Source organism: Cicer arietinum, chromosome 6, assembly GCF_000331145.2.
Source record: "Cicer arietinum cultivar CDC Frontier isolate Library 1 chromosome 6, Cicar.CDCFrontier_v2.0, whole genome shotgun sequence".
Classification (NCBI taxonomy): Eukaryota; Viridiplantae; Streptophyta; class Magnoliopsida; order Fabales; family Fabaceae; genus Cicer; species Cicer arietinum.
The window spans coordinates 21,180,063-21,203,996 of NC_021165.2; the positions used below are offsets into that span (position 1 = coordinate 21,180,063).

At 28.8% G+C, this 23,934-nt stretch overlaps 2 protein-coding genes across 2 annotated transcripts in view; both read right to left on the reverse strand.

Moving 5' to 3' along the window:
• The window catches only part of LOC101505249 (ABC transporter G family member 15-like), a 7,528-nt gene extending 5,912 nt beyond the window's left edge, over positions 1 to 1,616 (reverse strand). The window contains exon 1 of the mRNA XM_004505587.4: positions 1,080 to 1,616. Coding sequence (XP_004505644.1) covers positions 1,080 to 1,335 — 256 coding nt within the window. The 5' untranslated portion in view covers positions 1,336 to 1,616. The remainder of the gene's footprint in view (positions 1 to 1,079) is intronic.
• Positions 1,617 to 2,905: 1,289 nt separating this feature from the next.
• Positions 2,906 to 7,656, reverse strand: LOC101505577 (uncharacterized). The gene is made up of 9 exons (XM_004505589.4): positions 7,519 to 7,656; positions 7,198 to 7,332; positions 6,313 to 6,415; positions 6,047 to 6,106; positions 5,841 to 5,903; positions 5,526 to 5,726; positions 5,314 to 5,425; positions 5,013 to 5,230; positions 2,906 to 3,269 (listed from the first exon to the last, which is right to left on the reverse strand). Exons 2-9 carry the CDS (start codon positions 7,299 to 7,301, stop codon positions 3,177 to 3,179), a joined length of 954 nt encoding a protein of 317 aa, XP_004505646.1. The 5' UTR covers positions 7,302 to 7,332; positions 7,519 to 7,656; the 3' UTR covers positions 2,906 to 3,176.
• Positions 7,657 to 23,934: the final 16,278 nt, after the last annotated feature.

Genomic DNA, 23,934 nt, shown 5'->3' on the forward strand with positions numbered 1-23,934 from the left:
AAAAAAAAAAAAAAAAAAAAAAAAAAAAAAAAAAAACATATAAACTACCAATTTAAACACTTAATAAAATGATTGAGTGTTATCAAAATAGGTCTCATATAGTTTATAGCTATTTAATTTGTTTCAAACATAGACTAGTAATAATCTCTTAAAAATAGTTATATGCTTAATTAGACTCTTAAAAATAATTTACTGTATTAAATAGATTTATAATTAATTAATTTGTTACAGTGAACACTCCTATATTGTCGTTCTCATTAAATATGCCCTTTTGAAAATCCACTTGTTAGATTTCTAATTTGACAATCCCATCTACCAAAATTGAATGTATCTGTAAAATATAGCTAGAGAGAAGCTACTATTAATCTGTCCTTTTCAATGGCAACTATACCAAAATTATTGGAAGTAGTAATTAATGTTTAGAGAGTGGAGACAGAAACAGTCATCACAGCAACTTTGTTACCCAACTCTACAAAAAAGAGCAAAACTCCAGCACAATCCAAAAAAAAAATAAGGGTAAAAAAAATAAAAATTCAACACTTCCTTGAAAAAATATAGTAAAATCCAAAGTTGTTTCTTGGTAATTATTTAAAAGTACAAAAATAAATTCAAATATGACCAAAATAGTAATATATAGTTTTGAGAATTGATCCCCTAGGGACCCGGATGGTCCAAAATTGTATTACATGTTAATGATAGATAACGATATCATACCCCCACAACATTAAAATAAGGGCCCTTAGTGTCACTAGAGTTGAGTAACTCGGTTGAAACTTTTTTTTAAAATAAAATAAAAAATATAGTAAATTTAACACACTAAACAATTTAAGCTTCAACCAATCCCAGAAAAATGCTCAAAATGGAAAGATCCAATCTCCAATAAATTCAATTTAATTATTATCCCAATTGAATGAAAGAATTTGTCTTCCAACCATTGAGAGAAGACAAAAAGAAAATAAAAATGATAACTTTTGAATTGACCCATGTTCAAGTTGTCATAGCATAAGAAAAGAAACAACATCACACAAACAAAGAAACATATATTATAAAGAATGATGTTAATATAATATAAACCAAACCTGCAAGTGAATCAAGCAAAGTGGATTTTCCAGAGCCAGAAGGGCCCATAATAGCCATGATTTTACCGGGCTCAGCAAACCCATTAAGCCCATTAAGAATCCTTTTAGTTGGTCCTTTTCCAAAATTTGGTAATATAACTCTCAAATCTTCCCATGCTAAGAAACTTCCTCTATCAATACCACAATATGCTTTCTCTTCACACTCATCAAAATTGTTTCCTTTGTTGTTGCTACCACTTGCAGCTTCAATCTCCATTATGTTATGTTGATGATATCTTTTTCAAGCTAAAGAAGTTTGACCTAGATTTGAATATACTACTAACATAAAATGAGCTTAAAAGAGATAAGAAGGAAATTATCTAGAGTGGGTGACAACAAATATCAAACAACTAACAATTAATGCTTGTACCAAATCAAACAGTAACATGGAAAAATTATGAAGAGAGAGAATGTATTGAGTATGAACCGATCAGAAGGATATGGGTGGGAAGTAAAGGAAATTAATGTGAAGGTCACAAGTGCTTACATGTACACCATGCTTCTCATCAAATCTCAAACCGTCTTTTTCCTTATCATATATGCAAATTTATTTTAAGTTAGTAGTTCAGTGTTATCCTTATTCTATACTTTGTATTATAAAATCATATTATCTAATTTTGGTCTGTTTCTTTTTTTATCTTAAAGATTAATTTTGGTGTATTTTTTCTTTGAATTTTTTTATTTAAATTACTTTTTATAATTTTTTTATTAGTTAAAAATAACAGGATCTTTTAAAACCTATGTGATTTTTGTATAATTTATCATTTTTGTCGAGAAAAATGGATATACCGACACTAGTAAATATCATTACTTAAAAAATGTTATAAATTGTGAGAGAATTATTATTACTTAAATACTTTTATTTTAATTATACAAATTTATCCATTTTAAATTAGCATTGGACTCCGAACAAAGAAACAATATAAGTTTTTTTATATAATATTTGTCAGTTTTTATTTAACAAAAAAGTAATTAAAAACAGATGGCCTCTTTGTACACGATATGTTCTCAACGGCTTCAATATATTATTCTAGTTTGACCAATTCAAATAACATTGAAGTGGAAAAAGAAGCAGACTTAAAATTATGTAGAAATTGAAAAATTAAAATGAAATTAGTTTTCTACTACCGTTTTATCAATTTAACTATGGGTCGTTTTTGTATTTATTTAAAATGAATCTATTTTTAACTTATTGGATCGTCAACAACTTCATTTCATTTGAGATTTTTTTCATTTAAATTGAATATATTCCTAATCTATTGGATGGGTAACTCTATTTAAGTCTAAACTGTGCTGACTTTCATCGAGAATATATCCCTTTCACATTTTTTATAAATTATCTTCTAATTAGAGACATATATTACTGAATCTATTCCTGACCTATTGGATCGGCAACTCCATTTAAGTCTGAACCGTCTATTTAAGTCTGAACAGTCCTGCCTTTTATCGAAAATATATCCCTTTTACATTTTTCATAAATAATCTTCTGATTAAAAATAAATATTTGTTTTAGGGTTTATTCGGTTACATATGAATGGAACAAAGGGGAGAGAAACAGTGAATTATTATTTTGAGGAGAGTGTTGCAGCTCCATATTTCACAATTATCAGTTGATAGTTGTGATATTAGTTTCTATTGATTGGCTGGTGTTCAGTTTGTAGTGATATAACCCCTTATAATCAAAGTATGTTGTACAGTAATAAGAATAATCAGGTGTAAATTGCATTCATTCACTCTGCTGTTTGAAGCCGTGGAGAGAGAGAGAAATGCAGCCATAAGAAAGTAACTGAGAAAACAGAACACTCAAAACATTCTGTAATTGCTTCTTACTAAACTTTTACAACACCAGCTGGATCAAAAAATTAAAACCTAGGATAGATGTTTTACTTTTATATACTGGTACACATTATTTTATCATTCAACATGATACTTCCCTGAAATAAATCAACAACTACATGACATTCATCCGAGCCTCCGTAAAAATTGCAAATAATATAACAGTAATATTTTAATACAGTAGGCCCAGCATAAGAACAATTATTAGCTTGGAGAAATGAATCATGAGTCTTGTGGCGCCTCAAATCTTGTTGGGGTGTCAATTCCCATCATACAGCAAAGGCCCGATATCAAAATTATTAACAAAACTAAGCCCTGTATCATCACAAAAGCAATCTCATCAGGACATGTTGCAATATTCCCACAATGCTTGGAAGATAAGACTAAATAGGAAAATAAATCACAAAAAGACAGCTTCCTATTTTATATGACCTACACCAAGCCTATATCAGATGTTCATGCAAATGATGACAATAAGCTGTTATTGCTGTCTCCAGCATATCAAGTGAGTGTAAGAGCTAATCTTGACCATTCATATTTCGATCTTATACGGGTGATAAATATTAGATTTAAGAAAAATCAATTTTGAGTTAAATGGTAAAAAAATGTCTAAAATCAACTGTCCATCTAATTTTAGGTTTACTGAATCCTAGGAGAAAAGTAGATTGTTATATCAGCAAAGTCATAAAAAATGAGTAGAAGTAACATCATAGAAAAATGGAAAATGTTAGCTATTGCAGCAGTAAAATATGAATAATTTATGTGTGTCTAATGAGATCCACATTCAATGTCTAGGAAGTTGTATTGACTAGGACTACCAACACAATCAGCCTAGAATATTGCACAATCAAGAAATAATAAAAACATACACTGAATTTTAACAATAGCTAATATCATTATCTTATCCATACTAGTAAGGAGTTATCTTTTATTAGGAATTTGAATTAAAAATTTATAATCACATCTAATTTACAGTCCATTGATATAAGAATCTTAGGGGCTTAGTGGAATTCTCTCAGTCTATGAAGCGTGGACTCCTCTGATTTTAGGCGTATCTTGTGTCTAACATGTGCCGAACACCAACACCCGTATGACACGTGTAAGAAACCTCATTTAGGTGTCCAATTAAAAATAAGTTTATTTGCTCTATAACAAAGCTCCCACACAGACGGGACACCGTTCTGGTGGGAAACGACACCTCCTTTATGTAGTGTTGTGCACATTTTTCATAGTTTTGATGCAATAAATTGTAACTTGTTTTGGATAATTATATCTTCTTTTGCTTATTTCTGTATTTTTCTATTAGTTGAATTTTGCTACTAGCTTTGATCATGTGAATCACCAAATTTCCCCTCTTTCTGGTTTTTTAGTAATGTCTGTATCTGTTTCCGTGCTTTATAGCTCCCAGACTATTCGAAGTATATTCTAAATAGTTCAAATGCAAGGCTCTCCAAACAAGACATATACCATTTGCGGTTCAGTTGATGCAAGTACATCAGTATTCAATCCTCAACATAGTCTGTCTATAGACATCCATATAAGGTCTTCTTAAATTAAGTATGCAAAGGCTATGAATACTTCAGTATTAGATTGAAGGACACCAGTTCTACAAGGAAAGATGCCACACAAGTGCATAGAAGCTTTAACACAAACCAAATATAGCCAATTGCATAGTTTATAGGGAAGCAAATAAAAAAAGGACTTAAGACCTCCCAAGTGAAGATGCTGAGAATGTTCAAATATTACAGGGTAATATCTTCCACACTTGTATCATTAAAATTAGAGGAATTGAGTCAGAAACAAACAGAAATCTACACAAGCATGCCAATGAAGTGTACTTGTGGTACACGAGAATTGAATCATGGAGAAGGAAGGGAAAAACAGGAGAAAAAAAATGGTACGTGAAAAGAAAAGGTATAACTGTAACTATCATATGTTTTATTCATATGAAAATTTTATCTTGCAAGATTAACATATCCGTAAAAGATGCAAGATAAATAAAAAAGAATCGCAAGTCATCAACTCATTGCACTTGTAAAATATGCTAAAGAAGCTTACCACTAGAAGTCCCTCCAGAAGCGATGATTTAATCTGGCAGACTCCATCACAACCTGTGAAATTGGTTGATCCATTCCCCGTTGCACTTTCTGCTAGAAACCTTTGCAGATCCCTGTAAGAAGGATACTGGATTGATCTTGAGATATCTGACACATAAAGAACTGCATATTTTGCCCCAGATTCCTCAACAGAACTGATAAGCTCAGATAAAATTTCACCTACAAATATACAACATTGCATAAGAATTTAGAAGATGGTGAGAATATGTCTGACAAAGCTCAGAAATCTGAAGTAGATGTACCTTCAGATTGGGTTCTGTCAACATTTTTTGAAGCTTGATGCTGTCCAGTGCAGAACACAACCAAATCTGTTTTCCCTTTGTGACTCTTTTCCATCCTCTTGGTCAAATAGCCCTGTAAAGTTATAATGGACAATAAAGAGCATCATGCAACCATTAGAAGAACAGGACCTAAAATTCCAAAATTGGTCATGTCACGTTAATTTGTTGATTACTTGAACTGAGTGTGAAGCTGCAGTTTCTTCTTGGTTTCCATTACCCATGGAGCAAGATCCAAGGAAAGCAACGTTGCCAATTCCTAAATCGTCTCCACAGGCTTCAGCAAATCCTGAAACCAATGAGTCTTCCAAATTCACATCCTCTGATGCTGCAACATAGGGAAATGCCATGGAAGTGTTGGATCTGACAAAAGAGTCCTGTTCATGACAATGGAGAGTGTCATGGTCAAAAACTGAAAAAATGATCAATAACTTCTCCTGAATCATATTTACACAGAAAACTTAATAGACTGCATGTCATCATTCCCTCACCTTGAGCAAGTCTGAAAGAGCTGAGTTTGCATGCTTGTTCAAGCTTAAATCTGAAGATTGTAACTGCAAGGATAAAATATAACATAGTTAATTGAAACAGTGCCACTGCACTCATTGACAGGAATCTCTAAAATCAAGTAAACGACAAATGCAAAATATGAAAGTTGCAACACAAACTATCTATATAGACACTTCAAAGATATTACCTCTCCACCAACAAAAAGAAGTGCCAGATCAAGAGGATCCTGAAATTTCTTCCCTTTGCACTATCCAAAAAAAAATAAATTTTGAAAAAAGAAATTAAAATACTGCCGCAACAACAGTGATAGAAGAAACCAAAACTGAATAAATACTAGCATAAATAGAAAGCAAAAGAACAATCCCTTCTCCATATAGGTTGAGAAGAGAACGAGGGAGGGAGAGAACTGCATAATACAGAATATGAAACTAGTCTTGTAGATTAATATATTACCAGAAAATTTGACCAGCCTGCTTCAGATAAAACAGACTTTGCTAGGTCTTTTGGAGAAATGACCTGATAATTAACGGACTCCTTCAATCCATTGTCTGAGACCCTGCAAAGGTCCAGTACAATATAAACAATCTTCTGGTTGGTTGAACAACATAATGTAACATGGGACGAGAATACTCAAGGACTTTGTATGTTCAACCCCATTCTTATATAGTACAGATACATATTACATACTACTACTACTACATAAAACATCTAGCATGTTAACATTGTTGCCACCAAAGACAACAACTAAAAAAGGGTCTTGTCTATTTTACCAACGGTTGAGTTTTCATTTCAACCCTGTTTATGTTTTCTGTTTATCTGCTGCTTTAATTCTTAGGTTTTTGACAACAATACATTCTTTACTGTACACCTTTAAAAACCACATAATCTGCAAACCTAAAGTACATCATAAATCATATAATGAAGCTTTATTGAACAATTCAGAAATTCTGTCCCCTGCCTGACCATGTCTATCATGAACCAGTGTGATGGCAATTTACAAAGAAACCTAAGGCAGCTGATATATGAGTATTACACTATTATTATAACTAGTACTACACTTCAACGAAAAATGCTAACAACCCTCCACTTTCTTGACAATTTACCGAAAGTTGACTTCCGATAGTGTTATTTAACTGGAAGCTAGAGTATTTTACACCCAGTGAGCAAAAACGGGGGTGGATAAACAATCACCTAAACTAAAATAAATATAATTTTGCTAGCAAATTGCAAGTAGGCACATAGACAGGAATAAAATCAAACAGCATACAGAGATTGTAATGTAATGTAAATAGCGAATAATAACAAATGAAAAGGATGAAATTGGAATATAATAATTACAAGTTATAATGAGATGACCAAAGGAATGCAGGGACTGTGGAGGGAATTGACAACACTCCGTTTGGAATCAAAAGTGCAACGATCAAAACAAGTAGCGGCACCATCGTCGTTGGTAATTCCTTCTTTCTTTTTTCCCTGAAACAATCAAACACAAAGTAATTCATTAATTACATCAACTTCAGATCGATCAACATCGAGTCCAAACTGAAATCAGCGTATTGTTGCAGATTCGAAAAATTGAAGAAACGAATTGCGCAGAGAATTGAATGAATCGAAAAGAGAGAGAGAGAGAGAGGGAGCGAAAACCTAAAGGTAACTCACCTCCGATTTAGAGAGAAGTTGAATTGAAATATTGGAATTTGAATGGAAGCCACACAACACAACTCGATCGAGATCTCACGATGCTGCCCAGATTTTATTTATCTTTTTTTTTTTAGGGAAATATTTTATGTATTATTTGGAGGATAAATAAATAAACATTTTTCTATAATTCTTTTGTTTTAGTTATATATATTGTTTTATTTTATTTTTTAAAATTATTATTTTCGTTCTTAATTCATTCGTAAAATACTTATTAATGTAGTCTTTGATGTTATTATGTAAAAAAAAGTAATTATCATTAATTATAATTGTTAAATAAGCAAATATATTTAATTTTTATTATATTATATAAAAATTATACGAATAAATAATTATAATATATGAATCGTGTAGAAAAATTTACAGAAATTTAATTTTTTTTTTTTTAATAAAAAATTCTTCAAGTTATTTTTTCAGACATTATTTTAGTTTCTTTTAAAAAAAGTTATATAGTTTTTGTTTTTTTACATTTTAATAGTTTTTTTTAAGGTACTTTAATAGTTGGTTGTTCTTTAACTAAGGATCAAACTATTTATTTGAAAATTAGTAATTTTTTAATCGTAACTTAAATATTAATTTGCTAGTATCTATACATTATAATAAAGCAAACATGATAAATTGGTAAGTTTGACACGTGTCAACAAACTAGAGTGTTAAAATATCAAAGTTTCTATTAATAGAAATAATACGTGCTTATTCTTGAAGTTAATGGCCAATTAAAAAAATAAAAGGAATGAATTAAAAATAAAAAAGTTTTTTTTGTAAGAAAAGCATAAAAAAGACTTCTGTTACATCACGATCTTTGTCCACGATACATTGAGAATTTAATGGTCAATTAAAAAATTAAAAATAAAATACAATACACTTGACAGTTTTTTTTATGCATCATTTGAGAAGTTAATGGCCAATTAAACAATAAGAAAAATAAATTAAAAATAAAAGATTTTTTTTTAAGAAAAAAATAAAACTTCCATTACATGAGAAATGCAGAAGTGAATGACCAATTAAAAAATAAGAAAATAAATTAAAAATAAAATATAATGCACGACCTCACATTTCACATTTCACGGTTGAGAAGTGGCCAATTGAAAGGTAATTATTTTTAAAGCACTACTTTATCAACTGTCACTTCAAATTAATTTATTTAAAAAAATTATTCTTCTTAATTCGCCGATAACCGTCTCTAATGATCTCTCATTTTTTGTGTCTCTCTTATAAATATCATTCACATTATCTACTATATACACAATTCCTTATTAGTTAATTTTTTTTTTTTACCAAAATTCGTTATTCATTTTTGTGTTTATCTTTCTCCGAAAAAAATCAGATTTTGTTGCTTTAATTTCTCCAAATAAGGATTCATAGAATTTGGTTGATAAAGTTGGAAATGGTCTTGATGGGTAATGTTAAGGTTTAATTCTTTTGTTTATAAATTCAAATTTTAAATTATATACGATCTTATTAGCAAATTTGTGTTTCATATTTTTAGGGGATAAAATTGAAGCGTGAGCTTTTATTTCTGGATTTGAGATTAACATTCTTGAAGCAACTATGTACAACAAATTTGATGCGTTCACATGAATTACTGGTAAATTTATTTCAATATGTCATTGTTATTTTATTCTATTTATAAAAAAAAAATTACTATTTTGTTATGTATATTTTATTATTGTTTATGTTTTTAAATTTTGTTTAAAAAAATTATACATTTGTGTATGTATATTTATAAGATTTCTCTCATACATAGTTTGTCGGTCTTAATAATTTTGATTACTGTTTATCTAATAAACAGTGTTGACACATAGTTGTTGTCCGTCTTAATAATTTTGATTTTAGGTTATCTAATAAACACTCTTAGCACAAAGTTATATTGAAGAGAAAAATAATAATATATTTAAATAAATATAAAATTTATTTAGGAATTAAAAAAAAATACAATATTCGACTGTTTTTAGGTAGGAATAATGGTTTTTCAAACTTCAACACTGATTTAACAAATTTGTTCCACCATGATTTGACGAGTTTTTTGTGAAAATGTGTAATGATTTTTTTAAAACTACTATTTTACTAATCTATTATACCATAGTTTTATGTATATTGTAATTTTTTTTGTAATGAGAAGATTATTTGTTATTGTTTTTATTTGTTTAAAATTAAAAGTATTGTTTTATAACAAGTTTTGTTGAAAAGAAAAGAAGATTATTTGGAGAATTCAAAAATAAGGCATGTATTGATCGTGTAAGAAAGTAGTTTTTAAGTTAGACTAGGATTATATTTTTGTTTTTTGCTTATAAATTCTTTTTTTAAGTCATTTAATGTCAATAAAATCTATAAGAATATATATATATATATATATATATATATTAATATAACAATTTATTTATTAAAATGTATATTATTTCCGTGCGACGCACGGATTAGACACTAGTTGAATTAAAATTGAGAATAGAAACCGGAACACAAACCAATCTTATCACTGGATGTTTTAATTTTTCCACCTCAATCGTCGAGTAAATATTACATCTCTCATTTGAACTTTGTATTTGTTTCTTAGTTTTTATTTATTTTTTGTTTTAACTTTGGTAATATGATCAAGATATGAATGCAATTCAAGTGAAAAAAAAAATTTATTATTATGAAGATATGGAATAAAAAAAATTAGCGAGGTCAAAACAAATGTATTGTATTAATTAAATTAAAAATTAATGCAAAAATTTTATGATGATTTAGATTTATTCTTAAGTAAAGTTTTTTAAAAATAAAATTATAAAAAAATTGTATATAATTGTGAGATTTTAAGTTAGAACTATATAAATAAAGTTTTAATTTCAAATAAATATATTACTGAAAGAGGATTCTATAAAAGATGATTAGTCAATATTTTAAATATAAATTAGTCATTAACAAAGTCGATTCATATTTATACACATACTCTATTTTGTTATCAAATATAAACAAAATTGATTAAAATAACAATAATATATTTTATTAAATAATATTATGTTATCATAAACAACTTTCAACATTGATATTATCAATTTGAAACTTCAATTAGAAACATTTAGTAGCTCAAATTTAAGTAACAAGAATTATTCCGCACAAATTTGGTCTGCTCCGACACAAGTAGGAATGGTATGGATTGGGTAGACATTATAGTATTAATCTTCGTACCTGCTTTTAAAAAAAATATTTGTATTTGTATTTGTATTTGTATCTGTATTAGGGTGAGAATAGGTTGGACTCTGCTAGACTTTGTTAGGTTTGAGTCTAACATATTAAAAAATTAAGAGAATTGTACCATGCAAAATGGAATTTTAGCATCGGTGAAGGATGGAAAATTAGTGTTCGTTGTGGAACACACAATCATGATCTACTTGATATTGTAACCGATCATTCTTATTATTCTTATTTGGGGCGTTTAAATGAAGAAGAGAGCAAATTTTTCAATGACATGACAAAGTATAAGTTTGCACCCAGATTCATTCTAAATGTTTTGAAAGAGAGAAATAAAGTTAATATCACAATTTCAAGTCAAATACATAAAGTAAGGAGTACTTATCGATCATCATTGAGAGGTTCATACACAGAAATGCAACATCTGTTGAAGTTAATACAACAAGAAAATTATGTGTGTTGGACAAGAAGATGGGAGAATTGTGATGTTTTGAGAGATATATTTTGGACGCATACTGATTGTATAAAGTTGTTAAACATGTTTCATTTTGTTTTGATATGTGATAACACATACAAAACTAATAGATATCAGTTACCACTACTTGAAATTGTCGGTGTCACATCTACTAGTTTGACATTTTCGGTTGGGTTTGCTTATTTGGAACAAGAGCGACAAGATAACTTCATCTGGGTATTTGAAAAGGTACGAAAGTTGTTCAAATTTGAGACTTTAATTTCTAAAGTTAAGATGGTAGAGGGTGAAGATTGTAGGAACTGACAAAACAAAATGTGGTTGCTCAATCAGAACAACTCATGGATTACCATGTGCTTGTGAGTTGGCAAAGTTGCAGATATCTGGTAATGTTATCCCTTTAGATAGCATTCATGTTTTTTTTTTTTGAGAAGTTTAAGCATTGAGCATGAATTGAAGGATGAAGAATCTTTATCAGAATATGACTTTTTAGAAGAGGTGGAAGCAACGAAAGCGTATATGAAGAAACAAGATATTGTTGGTAAAAGGATATTCAGGGAAAAGGTGCGTGAACTTTTATTTTCACATACAACATCAATACTTGCACCACCTGAGAAGGTGAAAACCAAAGGAGCTAGTAAAAGGAAAAAAAAGATTTTGATACTCTTCGTGATCCTTCATATTGGGAGTATGTTGATGCCTCTCAACAATCTACAAAGCAACCATATCAACGTTCTGCAAATTAATTAGCACTGTATTCTACAAGGCAATCATATAACATACATTTTCCTAGTTTTATACATCAGTATATTGAAGAGATAATAGATGTTGTGCCTGATGGAAATTGTGGGTTTCGCGCAGTTGCAGCATTGTTAGGTTGGACTGAAGAATCTTGACCTTTAGTTCGAACACAATTGGATAAAGAGATCCATCTACATCAGGACCTTTATGCCAATTTGTTTGATGACGGTATTGAATAAGTGTGGAACTCGTTGAAAATTTCAGAATTGGGTGGTCAAGGAAAAAATAAGTGGATGACTATACCAGACTTGGGCTACGTGATAACAACACTATATAATGTCATATTGGTGTCGTTGTCTCATAATCTAAATATAACATTCTTTCCTCCAAACAAAGCATCATCCAAAGAGTGTTTTCTTATCAATTTACTAGCAATTGGATTCGTAAATGAAAATCATTAGGTACAGGTAAAATTTATAATTGGTAGTATTGTTTAATAAATTAATGTTTAATATTTTGTTCTTCAGATAAATTAATGTTTAATATTTTCTTGTTCAGATTAAAATGAAGTCTGATTGTCCTTTGCCACCTACCTCGCAAAAATGGAGAGAATTTTGTAGTGAATGTGCAAAGATATGGGAAATAGCTTATGCAGGACGAATGAAGTATTAGGAACACATTGATCCATCATTTATCAAATCCTCTTGTATTTCATTAACTGAAGATTAAAATTTATGTTTGAACATTTTATTATTTTATCATTTATCATTTTATCATTTACGTTTTATCATTTATCTTTTTATCATTTTCGTAACACAATAAAAAATTAAACACAATAACTCAATCTTACATAACACAATAACTAATCGTCATACAAGCGACATAATTCACTTAATATGTCATGAATCTCACTAATTGGAGCTACCATATCTAAGGCCCTACGTGCAAGCTCATCTGCTCTACGGTCTCTACCAGCATGTACATAAGATGATGGACCAACATGTGCAGCAACAGTAGGTGGACTTGAACGTGCAGCAGTAGGTGGATGGAGGATCAGAGGATGTGATACATTTAAGTACCATGCAGAGTAATCTGCAGTGATCTCTCCAGGAAAAGTGGCAACAAGATATAGGCTCTATAAAGCAGCTACAAATGATCTCATAGTGGACTGCCACTCCCAATCTATATTGTTCGACACCCGAGGAACGTCACGCGGAATGCACTGAATACGACCAAATTGTTGAAGAAATCGCTCTGACAAATACGAGACTGAGACTCCACCAAATCGAAGGTATCCAAAGAACATCGAAATCTTGACAAATGGATGATTAACTCGATCATCAGCATATGGTGTAAACAGTACATCCTCGAGCAACAAAGCATCAAGTCTCCGACGATATGTCATTAATCCGCCTTCAACAGCATGTTTCGCAGTCCACCTACATACTCTTGGAAGATGTGCAGAAAACGCTCCTCTATCGCCCCGCTTACAGATGCTAGGAAAGTGCTCGTAAATCCAGCACTGCACCATAAATAAAGGCAAATATAACACAACTTAATAAATAAATAAATAAATAATAGGGTCATGTAACCTCCCAACTGTCGAGTGTTGTGGACAACTCCATCTCCTAGATTATCATATAGGAAAACCAATGTCGCAACAACCCACAAATAGTCCCGACAACTATCTAACTCAATAAACAAACTAACATATTTCTCCTCCACATGCGTATGTGTTTTATCAGCGAAAACAGTGCAGTCAACTAAATGCAACAGGTACGTTCTAGCCGCACACTCAAACTGGTTAGTCTGGATGAGACGACTATATAAATCACGCAACCATTGCAGTCTATATTGGGCACATTTATTATAATTAATCTCTACTAGTGCTTCCTCCCATGTTGCACCTAAGTACTCATAGGCAGCTCTGACAACATTATTAGTATTCATATTTACATGTGCATCAAAAAATTTACCACGAGGTGAGATATGAAGAAGAGTCGTCACGTCGTCTAATGTGATTGTCATCTCTCCAAATGGCATGTGAGATGAGATGGTCTCTCTATGCCACCTTTCAACAAATGCATATATCAGACCAGCATCAACCATAGTGAGATAAGCTGAAGAGAGAGGTAGCAATCCAGATTCCCGAATCCAATGCAATACATGATCTAGCACAGGAACTTCATAAAACTTATTCAGCTTCAATCCATGAGTAATAACCTTTAACGACCCACGATCCTGCAAGTAATTGAAGAACATAACAATAAATATTTATTCTTATTTAAATAATTAATTAATTAAATATAATGAAAATATATACTAAATATCATAAAATTATATACTAAATATCATAAAAATATATACTAAATAGCATAAATACTTATTCTAAATTAATTAATTAAAAATATACATCTCCTTTCCATATCCTCCGAGCCACGTGGTGTTCATATTGTGTCAACACAGATGTCACCACGGTCCTCTGGGGAATCCGAACTGCTGATCCTGCTCAGGCTCAACATCATCAACATCATCAACATCTACAGCATCATCTGCATCATTAGCATCATCAACATCATCATGTGCAGGCTCATCATATTGCTTCTCAACCTCCTCCAACAGTGTAGGCTCAGGGATATCCTCGTCCATATCTGCTCTACGATGACGCTGCCTAATTGGATGGTTTGCTTCATTCTGTCGTCGGTTTGAAGTTGTTGGTGAAATTCTCTCTGCGCCATCACCACTATCAGCTCCCACGCTTCGGGCAATGTTGTGAATAATTTGGCCAACTGCACCTCTCATTCTAGGCACTGCAATATATCAATATTAAAAAAAATAATGGAAAAAAATACTAAAAAAATAAATTGCATTTCGAAAATTTCCTTCAATCCCAAACCTCCGAAACTTAGTTTCAGAATTTTCGTTGAATGACAAACCTTCGAAACAGTTTCGAAACTTTCCATCAATTCTAAAGTTTCAAAACTTCATACTTCATGGGTTTCAATTTTTTTTTATTTCGAAACTTTCATATTGAATGAAAGTTTCGAAAGTTTTCATTTTGAAACTTTGAATTTGCTGGAAACTTTCGAATGCTTGCATTTCGAAAATTTGAAGTTGCTGGAAACTTTTGAATTTTAGCATTTCGAAAATTTGGTGTTGCTGGAAACTTTCAAAAATTAGCATTTCGAAGGTTTGTGATTGCTGGAAACTTTTAAATGTTTTCAATTTTTTCATACTTTTCAACTTCGAAGATTTGAATTGTTGGAATGTTTGCAATTTACTAATTCGAACAAATGAAAGTTTCAAATGATAGGGGTGAAAAAAGAAAAGGTAATTTTTTTGGGAGTTTTTATACACATCAAGGGGCAATATAGTCTTTTCATCTCAAATGGAGGGGGGGGGGGGGGGGGGGGGTGTATGGTACAATTCTAAAAAATTCAAGACTTAAATCTGACATGCGATCTATCATATGCTTACTTTTTAAGTCTGAGTTTTGTCTTGATAGAAGTCTGATATGGTCTCCTAACCTACTTAAAAGTCTATTTTATTTTCACATTTCTGAATAAGTAATCAAATATATTTTTAAATAGATTAACGAGTTAATATGTCAATGAAATGAAGTTATATTTTAATATTTAACATCACATTTTAAAGAATATGACTTTATATACATTATACTTGAATTATATTTTAGGCTAAATACCACATGTAGTCTCTTAACTTAATTTCAGTTAACGTTTTAGTCCTTTATCTTTTTTTTTTTCCCTCCGATTTGGTCCTTTATTTTAATTTTAAGTAATAATTTGATATTTTATGTTTTAAAATGTAAACAATGTTATCCTTATTTTTTGCAAAAATTCATCAAAAATTTCAAATAAAACCCATTAAATTAATTATCTTTCTCAATATAATGCAATTTCATCAAATTCATAACTTCAATATTTAAATAAACTCATATTTTTATCTCTAACAACATCAAATAAAGAATGACAAATATGACTTTACTTGAAGATTTGAGTTACGAATTTGATGAAATTTGTTTTATATTCAATAATATAATTAATTTTATGAGTTTTGTTTAAAAATTTTGATGAATTTTTTAGTTTTTGTAAAAAGAAAAGGATAATATTGTTGACATTTTAAAACATAAAAGATCAAATTGTCACTTAAAATTAAAATAAATGACCAAATTGGGAAAAAAATAAAATAAAAGACTAAAATGTTAACTGAAATTAAGTTAAGGACTATGAGTGGTATTTAGCCTATATTTTATAATAATACATTTAAATATGTCAAAAAATTAAATGAGGTTAATATGCGTAAATTACTAAAAGTTGAATATATAACAAAAATATCAAAATTTAATATAATAATTATAGTAGTAAAAAAAATATTATTTATATTTATTTAAATAAATAGACCGGCCTAGAAGGCTTATTCGGGGACATGTAGTCTAACCTTTTTTACTAAATAGTGTTTTTTTTAGAAGCTTTGGTCTTATTTGTTTAAGAAAAAAGTATGAGCCTGACGTAGGATATGTCGTAGGTCTATGTCAGTCGGTCTTACATATTTTCATCCCTAATTCGTATCTTTGTGGATATCAACTTTAATACCTTTATGCTCTGGGTACCTAAGTGTTTGTACTCATACCAATTAATCAGACTTTAAATTAAATAGATCGATAAATAATTGTTATTGATGTGATTAAATTTAAAAATTATTCAAATATCTGAAATCCAAGTCATAAAGTATTGCAAACCAATATATTTTCTTACTATAAACATCCAAAACATTTGAAATGAGTACATATTACAATAAACATACAAACATATAGAATAATATTTTACGAAGTAGCAAACCTTGAGACGGATTCTCCAAAATTTGAAAAAAAAATAAAAATTAATATGTATATTGTAGTAAACAATTATAATTATAAAGTTGCGATTAATAACACAAAACTCGTAATTATAAAGTTACAATTATTTTTCTATTCATTAGGATCAAACTCTTAAAACTTTACGAATATTTATCTTTCGGTTATAAATATTATAATGGTCAAATAACATTAATAAATGCTAAAACATTAAAGAAAATAAATAGTTTAACTAAACACAAATATATTATAATATGATAAATAAATAATATATTTATATAAATGCGAGAGTACTATTGCTCTAATATCCGTTCAATTTTGCAGCTATTTATCCGTCCCGATACCCAATACTCATATCATTATACCAATTTTTACGCTATTGATTGTGGAATCTGGATTTAATTGTCCTTCAAATGCACAACTTCAATATCTCTTATGGATATATAAACCTCTTAGTGACACCACCCGAAAATGCCTTAAAAATCATAACCTCCACATCAAAGACATGCTAATGTTGAACCTTAGAATGTTTACGGCTACATCCTCGCACTTCCGTCAGGTATAATTCCTTCCATTACCACTTTGAGTATTAGTTTTGGCCTTTAAGTCGAAATTGTATTCCAATTGCAACTCTCATAACTAGAGGGGTGTATTATCCTTCCATGTGTGTCGTCCTATGTGCCTCAAACATTGATACTACAAATGACACGTTTTCTTAAGTTGCAATCGAAGACAAAGGTGTTGGAACGATATAAGGATTCCATCGATTCCAACAAAGCATTTCTCATAAGTTGGACGAGGGAAATCACGTTGATTTGATAACAAATCTTTGGAGCACATGGAAAAGAAAAAGAAGAAACAAGGAGGTGTGGGATGGCTACCTAAAAAATATTTGAAATATTAATGCAAACACGTTGCAATGTGCTTCTCTGGGAAAACCTACTTTTTCTATTCATAATTTCCATTTTATTTATAATAATAAAATCAAACAAAATATAAAAGGTAACACAATTGAGTAAATGTGCCAAAATAAATATCATATAATATTATTTTAATAATTCATTTTTATTTTTTCGTTAAAGAAAAAAAAAAATAGGATGAAGTCGTGAACAAAATATAATTAAGTAGATAATGTATCTACAAAATAAGAGTGACACATTATTTAATTTTTTTTACATAAATAATATTTTGTTTTTATTATTATTATTTATATATTTTTTTTGTTTATTAGATTAGATTGGAGAAAAAATAAGGAGTTATTAACAAAATAGAATTGTGTTGTTTTTTTATCTACAAAATATTATGGACGCTTTATTTCTTTTGTCACATGCATTAAGTTTGATATATTTGTTTCTATTAAATATTTTATTTCATTTTATTATTATTTTTTATTACATTTATGATATTTTATTTTTATTATTTTCATTTTCATTTTTTTATTATATTTTATTTATTAGATCGAAGTAAAATTAAAAGAGAGTTGTTAACAAAATAAAACTGTGTTGCTATTTTATCTGCAAAATATTATAGGTACGCTATTTATTTTGTCACATCTAATCAACCGCATCAATTTTGATGTCTTTTTTTTTTCAATTTAATGTATTTTATTTGATTTTATTAATATAATTTTATTTTTTTTATATTTTAATTATTTTTTATTAATTACATTAACAATGATTCAAATATTAAAATAAAAAAATAAAAAATAAAAACAAGCACAGTACACAACGTATCTCCTATATATATATATTAAAGTGGTGCATTTTTATTAACTTTTTTAAAAAATATGATATTTATATTATTAAAAAAAAAACCGAAAAAGTATGGGTAGAAAAGCATGAGATAATAGAAAAACAGTATGTTTAGATTTTCAACTTATATATTGATATAAATATTTTGCAAATTGAAAAAAAAAATTATGAAAACAACTAATTATATGTTATAAGCAGTTTCCAATTAAATTTTATAAACTCTACGATATAGTTTATAAAAATAGCTCATAGTTTATTGAACATAGTTTGACTTAATTTTATCTTTTGTTATACAAATAGTTCATACATTAGCACTTATGATGGAATACCAAAAGTTAATTGTCTATAATATAACTTAACCATTAACATAATTCGACAAAAAAGATGGTTAATGCAAATCTCGACACAAAGTCATGTAAATATATTAATAAACATACTAATCATTCAAATAAATAACAAAAATATGGAGTACACAACATCCATGACTCAAAATAATTTCCTATATAAACTCATATGCTTCATTTCCTCATCTCTTGATCTAAACTTTTTTTACCTGTAAAACATTTAAATTACATCTCAATGGATCCCAAGGAATTAAACCAAATCAATAAACATTATAATTCAAATGTATAATTATCTTCTGAGTTTCTCTTCTATATATAGTTTTGACTCTTTCTAAGTATTTAAACCATTAGGTGTGAGTTATCTAATAACTTATACTATATATAACAAGCATGTCAAGACTACATTAGTTTGACTAATATCCTCTCCCTGTTAGTAACTTTATTTTGGTAAGATTTGACATAATTACGTCAATAAATGGTGTCCCACTTACCCTCGTTTCCGTCGTATATAGACGAATAATTCATTTAGCTAAGATGAATCTTATACTTCTCATATTAATCAAACATATAATAATTATATATAACAATCCACACACGGTGGCAGATCTTGAGAACAAAATATCGGGGGAGCCGAATGAGAGCGACAAGTATTACCTAAACTATTATAATTGAAATTATATAGTTTTTTTTAAAGTTTGATGCGATTCGTGTTGGAAATATGGCCTCTATTGTTAGGAAATTTTATACAATGTTATCAACAAGATTATCTAATTCTTTCCTAAGTGATGAATTAATATCAAATCCAACTTGTTTAATATTAATTCCTATTTTAACAGTAAAATATTCACACAGTTTATTCACAGTGGAAGTTTATGATCACATGCAAGATTAATATGAAAAGTAAAGAGAGATAGGAAATAGTGCACCAGGATTTTTATACTGGTTCGGCTATCAGTTTGATAACCTACATCCAATCCTGAAATCTAAACCAGATTTCAGCCTTTCCAATAGAATCGATTTGAGTACGTTTTACAGATTGTCTAGCTCACACATGACCTATCTATCCAATTCACTCGCTTCTAATACAATGCCACCTTATCCCTGGAGTTACTCGCCAAACCCTCACGAGATCAAGATGAGACTTCTTCTTGATGAACACACCCACCAACATAGATAGTCACCAGTTTACACTACTGGATTTCCAGAACTTTCTTTACAGATTGTTTTTGCAGAAAAGATAAAAGAATACTAATGATGTTGACTCAATCACAATATAAGATCTCGCACAAAAGGATTTGCCAAATGAGTATTTTGTGTGTGGTAACAATTATTTCTTTCAAAGTGTTTTTCCCGGTTTATCTATTGTAATAATTGTTTCAAGTGTAGTGTATTAGTTTTTTAAAAGTGATTGAGTCAGCTTATATATATTCAGAAAAACATCAGGTCAATCGATTGCTCAATCGATTTTATAAAAGTTTAAAACCAGATTAATCGATTGCCCAATCGATTATCGCGTATCTTGTTTTTCTTGAATCTTGAAAATATAAGCATGAATCGATTTGCCAATCGATTCTTTTAATTCATAAATCAGAATCTGATACTAAGATTATATCAGAATCGATTGAGTAATCGATTATAGGTGTTTTGTTCAAACAACGAGATCAAAACAACCGATTGCTCAATCGACGTATATTCATTGATATAATCGATTTGGCAATTAGCTGAATTCTTCCTGTAACTCAAACATTTAGTTCAATCGACGAATGATTGTGCTGGTCACAGTGACTCAGATATTTACTCCAATCGATTTGCCAATCGATTTGGCTTGTTACAGAACCTCAGCCATTTGGTCAAAATTAATGTGCCAATCGATTATTCAATGTTTTTCTGATAAATGATTAACTAGTTCATCCTTTCAATCGATTACCTAAACGATTGATGCAAATCTTGCACTTCAAGAAACATTTATCAATCGATTATCTAATCGATTAGTGCATTGCTTGCAACTTAAGAAATTTATTTCAATTGATTGTCCAATCGATTTCGTTGATCACAGAACACTTGTCTTATGAAAAAGTATTTGCTTAATCGATTGACTCAGTATGATCTTGGTTCTGTGATTCACAAAATCGATTACTCAATTGATGTGCAAATCGATTGTCCAATTGATTTGTTTAAACACAGAACACATGTTTTGATAAAACCTTTAAGTAATCGATTTCCCAATCGATTAACTTAGTAAAACCTTTATTATGTGAGTTTGACAATCGATTGCTTAATTGATTGATCAATTGATTTATTACTTGATTGATTAAAACTCATTTTATAACTTCATTGGCAAATACTATATGAGAACTTATTATGATTGAGTCTACCTAATTGACTATATTAACACTAAACATTCTTGTACATCAGTCTTCAAGCCTTGTAGGACATCATCCATCTTTGCTTGATTGTTTGAGTTCCAAGTTTTGTCCAAGTGTGTAGTGTTTGATTATTTGCCTGAAATGTTTCTCAATTCAAATCATTAGATCAATTCAAATAATTCATATGTATTGTAAGTTTGGGAATTAAATCAAAAACATGATCAGGGAAACACATGTCTTACAATTCGTACATAAGACAAACTAAAAAAATTAGAATTTCAATTATCACAGATTTTACGATGTTTACAAGATACGATTTTCATGCGTCATACAGTTTGTACAAATTTTTAGAACATCACACAATTCATTTAAATAAAATATATCCACTTTATGATTTTTTATTTATCTATATATAGAGTTTGTTGAATTAATTTATTATATTTTATCTCTTCAATTGCATAATTTCTAATATGATTAACGATTTGGATTATTCAATAACAATTGAATAATCATTTACATTAAGGTAAACATTAAGGTCAAAATAAGAAAATTATTGCTTTTTATTATATTCTTATAAAAAAAATTATTTAAATAAAAAAGAGTAAAAATGTGGAAAATATAACCAATTTCTCAAACATCAGACATGTTTAAAGATATTTTAATAATATATTAATGTTATTTTATTAAAATAATTAGGGGATGTCGTGGCCCCTACTACATTTCCACACCTTAAACTTTTAAAATTCTTATGATAACATAAACTATTAAATCAATTATATCATATTAATTATATAATGTAAAATGAAATTCAAGGAACCTGTTTAATATAATTTTTTTCGAAAACAATCCAAATTTATGTTATAATAACACAAAACTGAGTTTAACTGCAGTCAACTAACACACGAAATTGAGTAAACGAACACTCCTCGTAAAACTTGTGATGTCTAGTTTATAGATAATTTTTTTTTTCTTCAAATTAAACCATAATTAATGCAATTTATTAAAATAATACACGAGACAAAAGATAGGACAACAACTCTAGTCTAACTTGTACTCAATTTGAATGTAATTGAGTCTAATTTTCAGAAAACTAACAATCATTCATAACATCATCACATTGTCAATTTACTCAAACTAATTTGTCACAATAGTGAAAACTTAAGGTCTTTAATTTCAAACACATCAAAAAAGCATAATTTAATCGTATCAAAGAAACCCAGTTCTACAATAATCTATTCTCAATTTCAGTTATAGAACTTCACGTGTATAAATTATTTTAACCATCTATTTCAAAACCCCTAAATCTAACCAAAAATAAAAAAAAATAAAAAAAAAATAAAAAAAAATCATGTTTTCCATTTCAAACCCTTAAACTCCAAAACTCCAAATCCCTAACCTATGAAAAACATTATCTCAATAGATATATGAAATAGAAATAGAAAAAGGGAAACCCACATTTTGATTTCCAAAACAATTGAAAAGGAAACCCACATTATCTCAACTCTTTCTACTTTGACTTCTAACAAAAATTACACTTTTTCTTTCTCCTTTCTTATTTTGTCAATATATTTTTTTTTTCTTTTTCTCTCTCTTACCCTTTATTCCTTTCCCTCTCTTTGTTTCTTTAGTTTATGTGCTCCTCCCCTCCTTTTTGTTTTTTTTTTTCTTCTTTTTTCCCCTTATTTTAGTAATTTCATCCCTTCTTTTATTTCTTTATTATTATTATTATTATTATTATTATTATTATTATTATTATTATTATTATTATTATTATTATTGTTATTATTACTATTACAAATTATAATTATATACTAATAGGTAAAAGGGTTGTTACTGATTATTTATGTTAAAAAGGATGTTAGAAATGCTATAAATAATTAATTAAATTATTTATCCAAATAGTAAATAGTAGAAGATACAACTATGAGTAAAAAAGTGAATGAAATGACTTTAAAATATATTTTTATATTAACTGGTGGTGAACATTTAAGAATGAGTTCAATTGTTTTGTACTATTAATATAAAAAAAAAATTACATTATCAATAAATCATAATAATTTATGCATGCATTTTTAAAAATAATTATAATTATAATTAAATATTATTAATTATTTAACAATTTATAATTAACCAATGTTTTAAAAAATCTTTCCATTTATTATATATATAAATTAAAAGGGTTAAATAAATTTTTAGTATTTATAAAAAGAATTAAAATAATTTATTTTAAACTAAACTTGAATTATAGATGAAAACATATTTAGCCTTAAATTAACTTTATTAATTTGCTTGTTTGTAATTTTTGTTGGTATTTTGATGTTTTTACAGTACATAAGTGGCAAGTTGATGTTTTAGATGGTGGTAAGTTGATGTAAATTACACGTGTCCTAAAAACAAAGTAGTAGAAAATAGTAATATGATGTTTTGGTAATTCAATTTGTTAGTTTTTAATTTTTGACAAAAATTAAATTTAGTTAGTTTTTGTTTGCTCATTTTGGAAATGGCGGAATAATGGTATAATATTTTTTCATAGTAATTTGATGTTTTGGTAATTCAATAGATAAAAATGCTTAGTTTTTCTGTCATAGTATTGATTCAAATGTAAAGTCAAATATTTTATTTACGATTCCACAATTGATATATGCAACTTTCGGTG

Coding starts and splice junctions, on each gene's coding strand:
- LOC101505577 (XM_004505589.4), bottom strand. CDS start 7,301: ATGGTGCCGCTACTTGTTTTGATCGTTGCACTTTTGATTCCAAACGGA. Junction 5,904..6,046: donor TTCTTTTTGTTGGTGGAGAG/GTAATATCTTTG, acceptor TTATCCTTGCAG/TTACAATCTTCAGATTTAAG. Junction 5,426..5,525: donor CAGCTTCACACTCAGTTCAA/GTAATCAACAAA, acceptor ATAACTTTACAG/GGCTATTTGACCAAGAGGAT.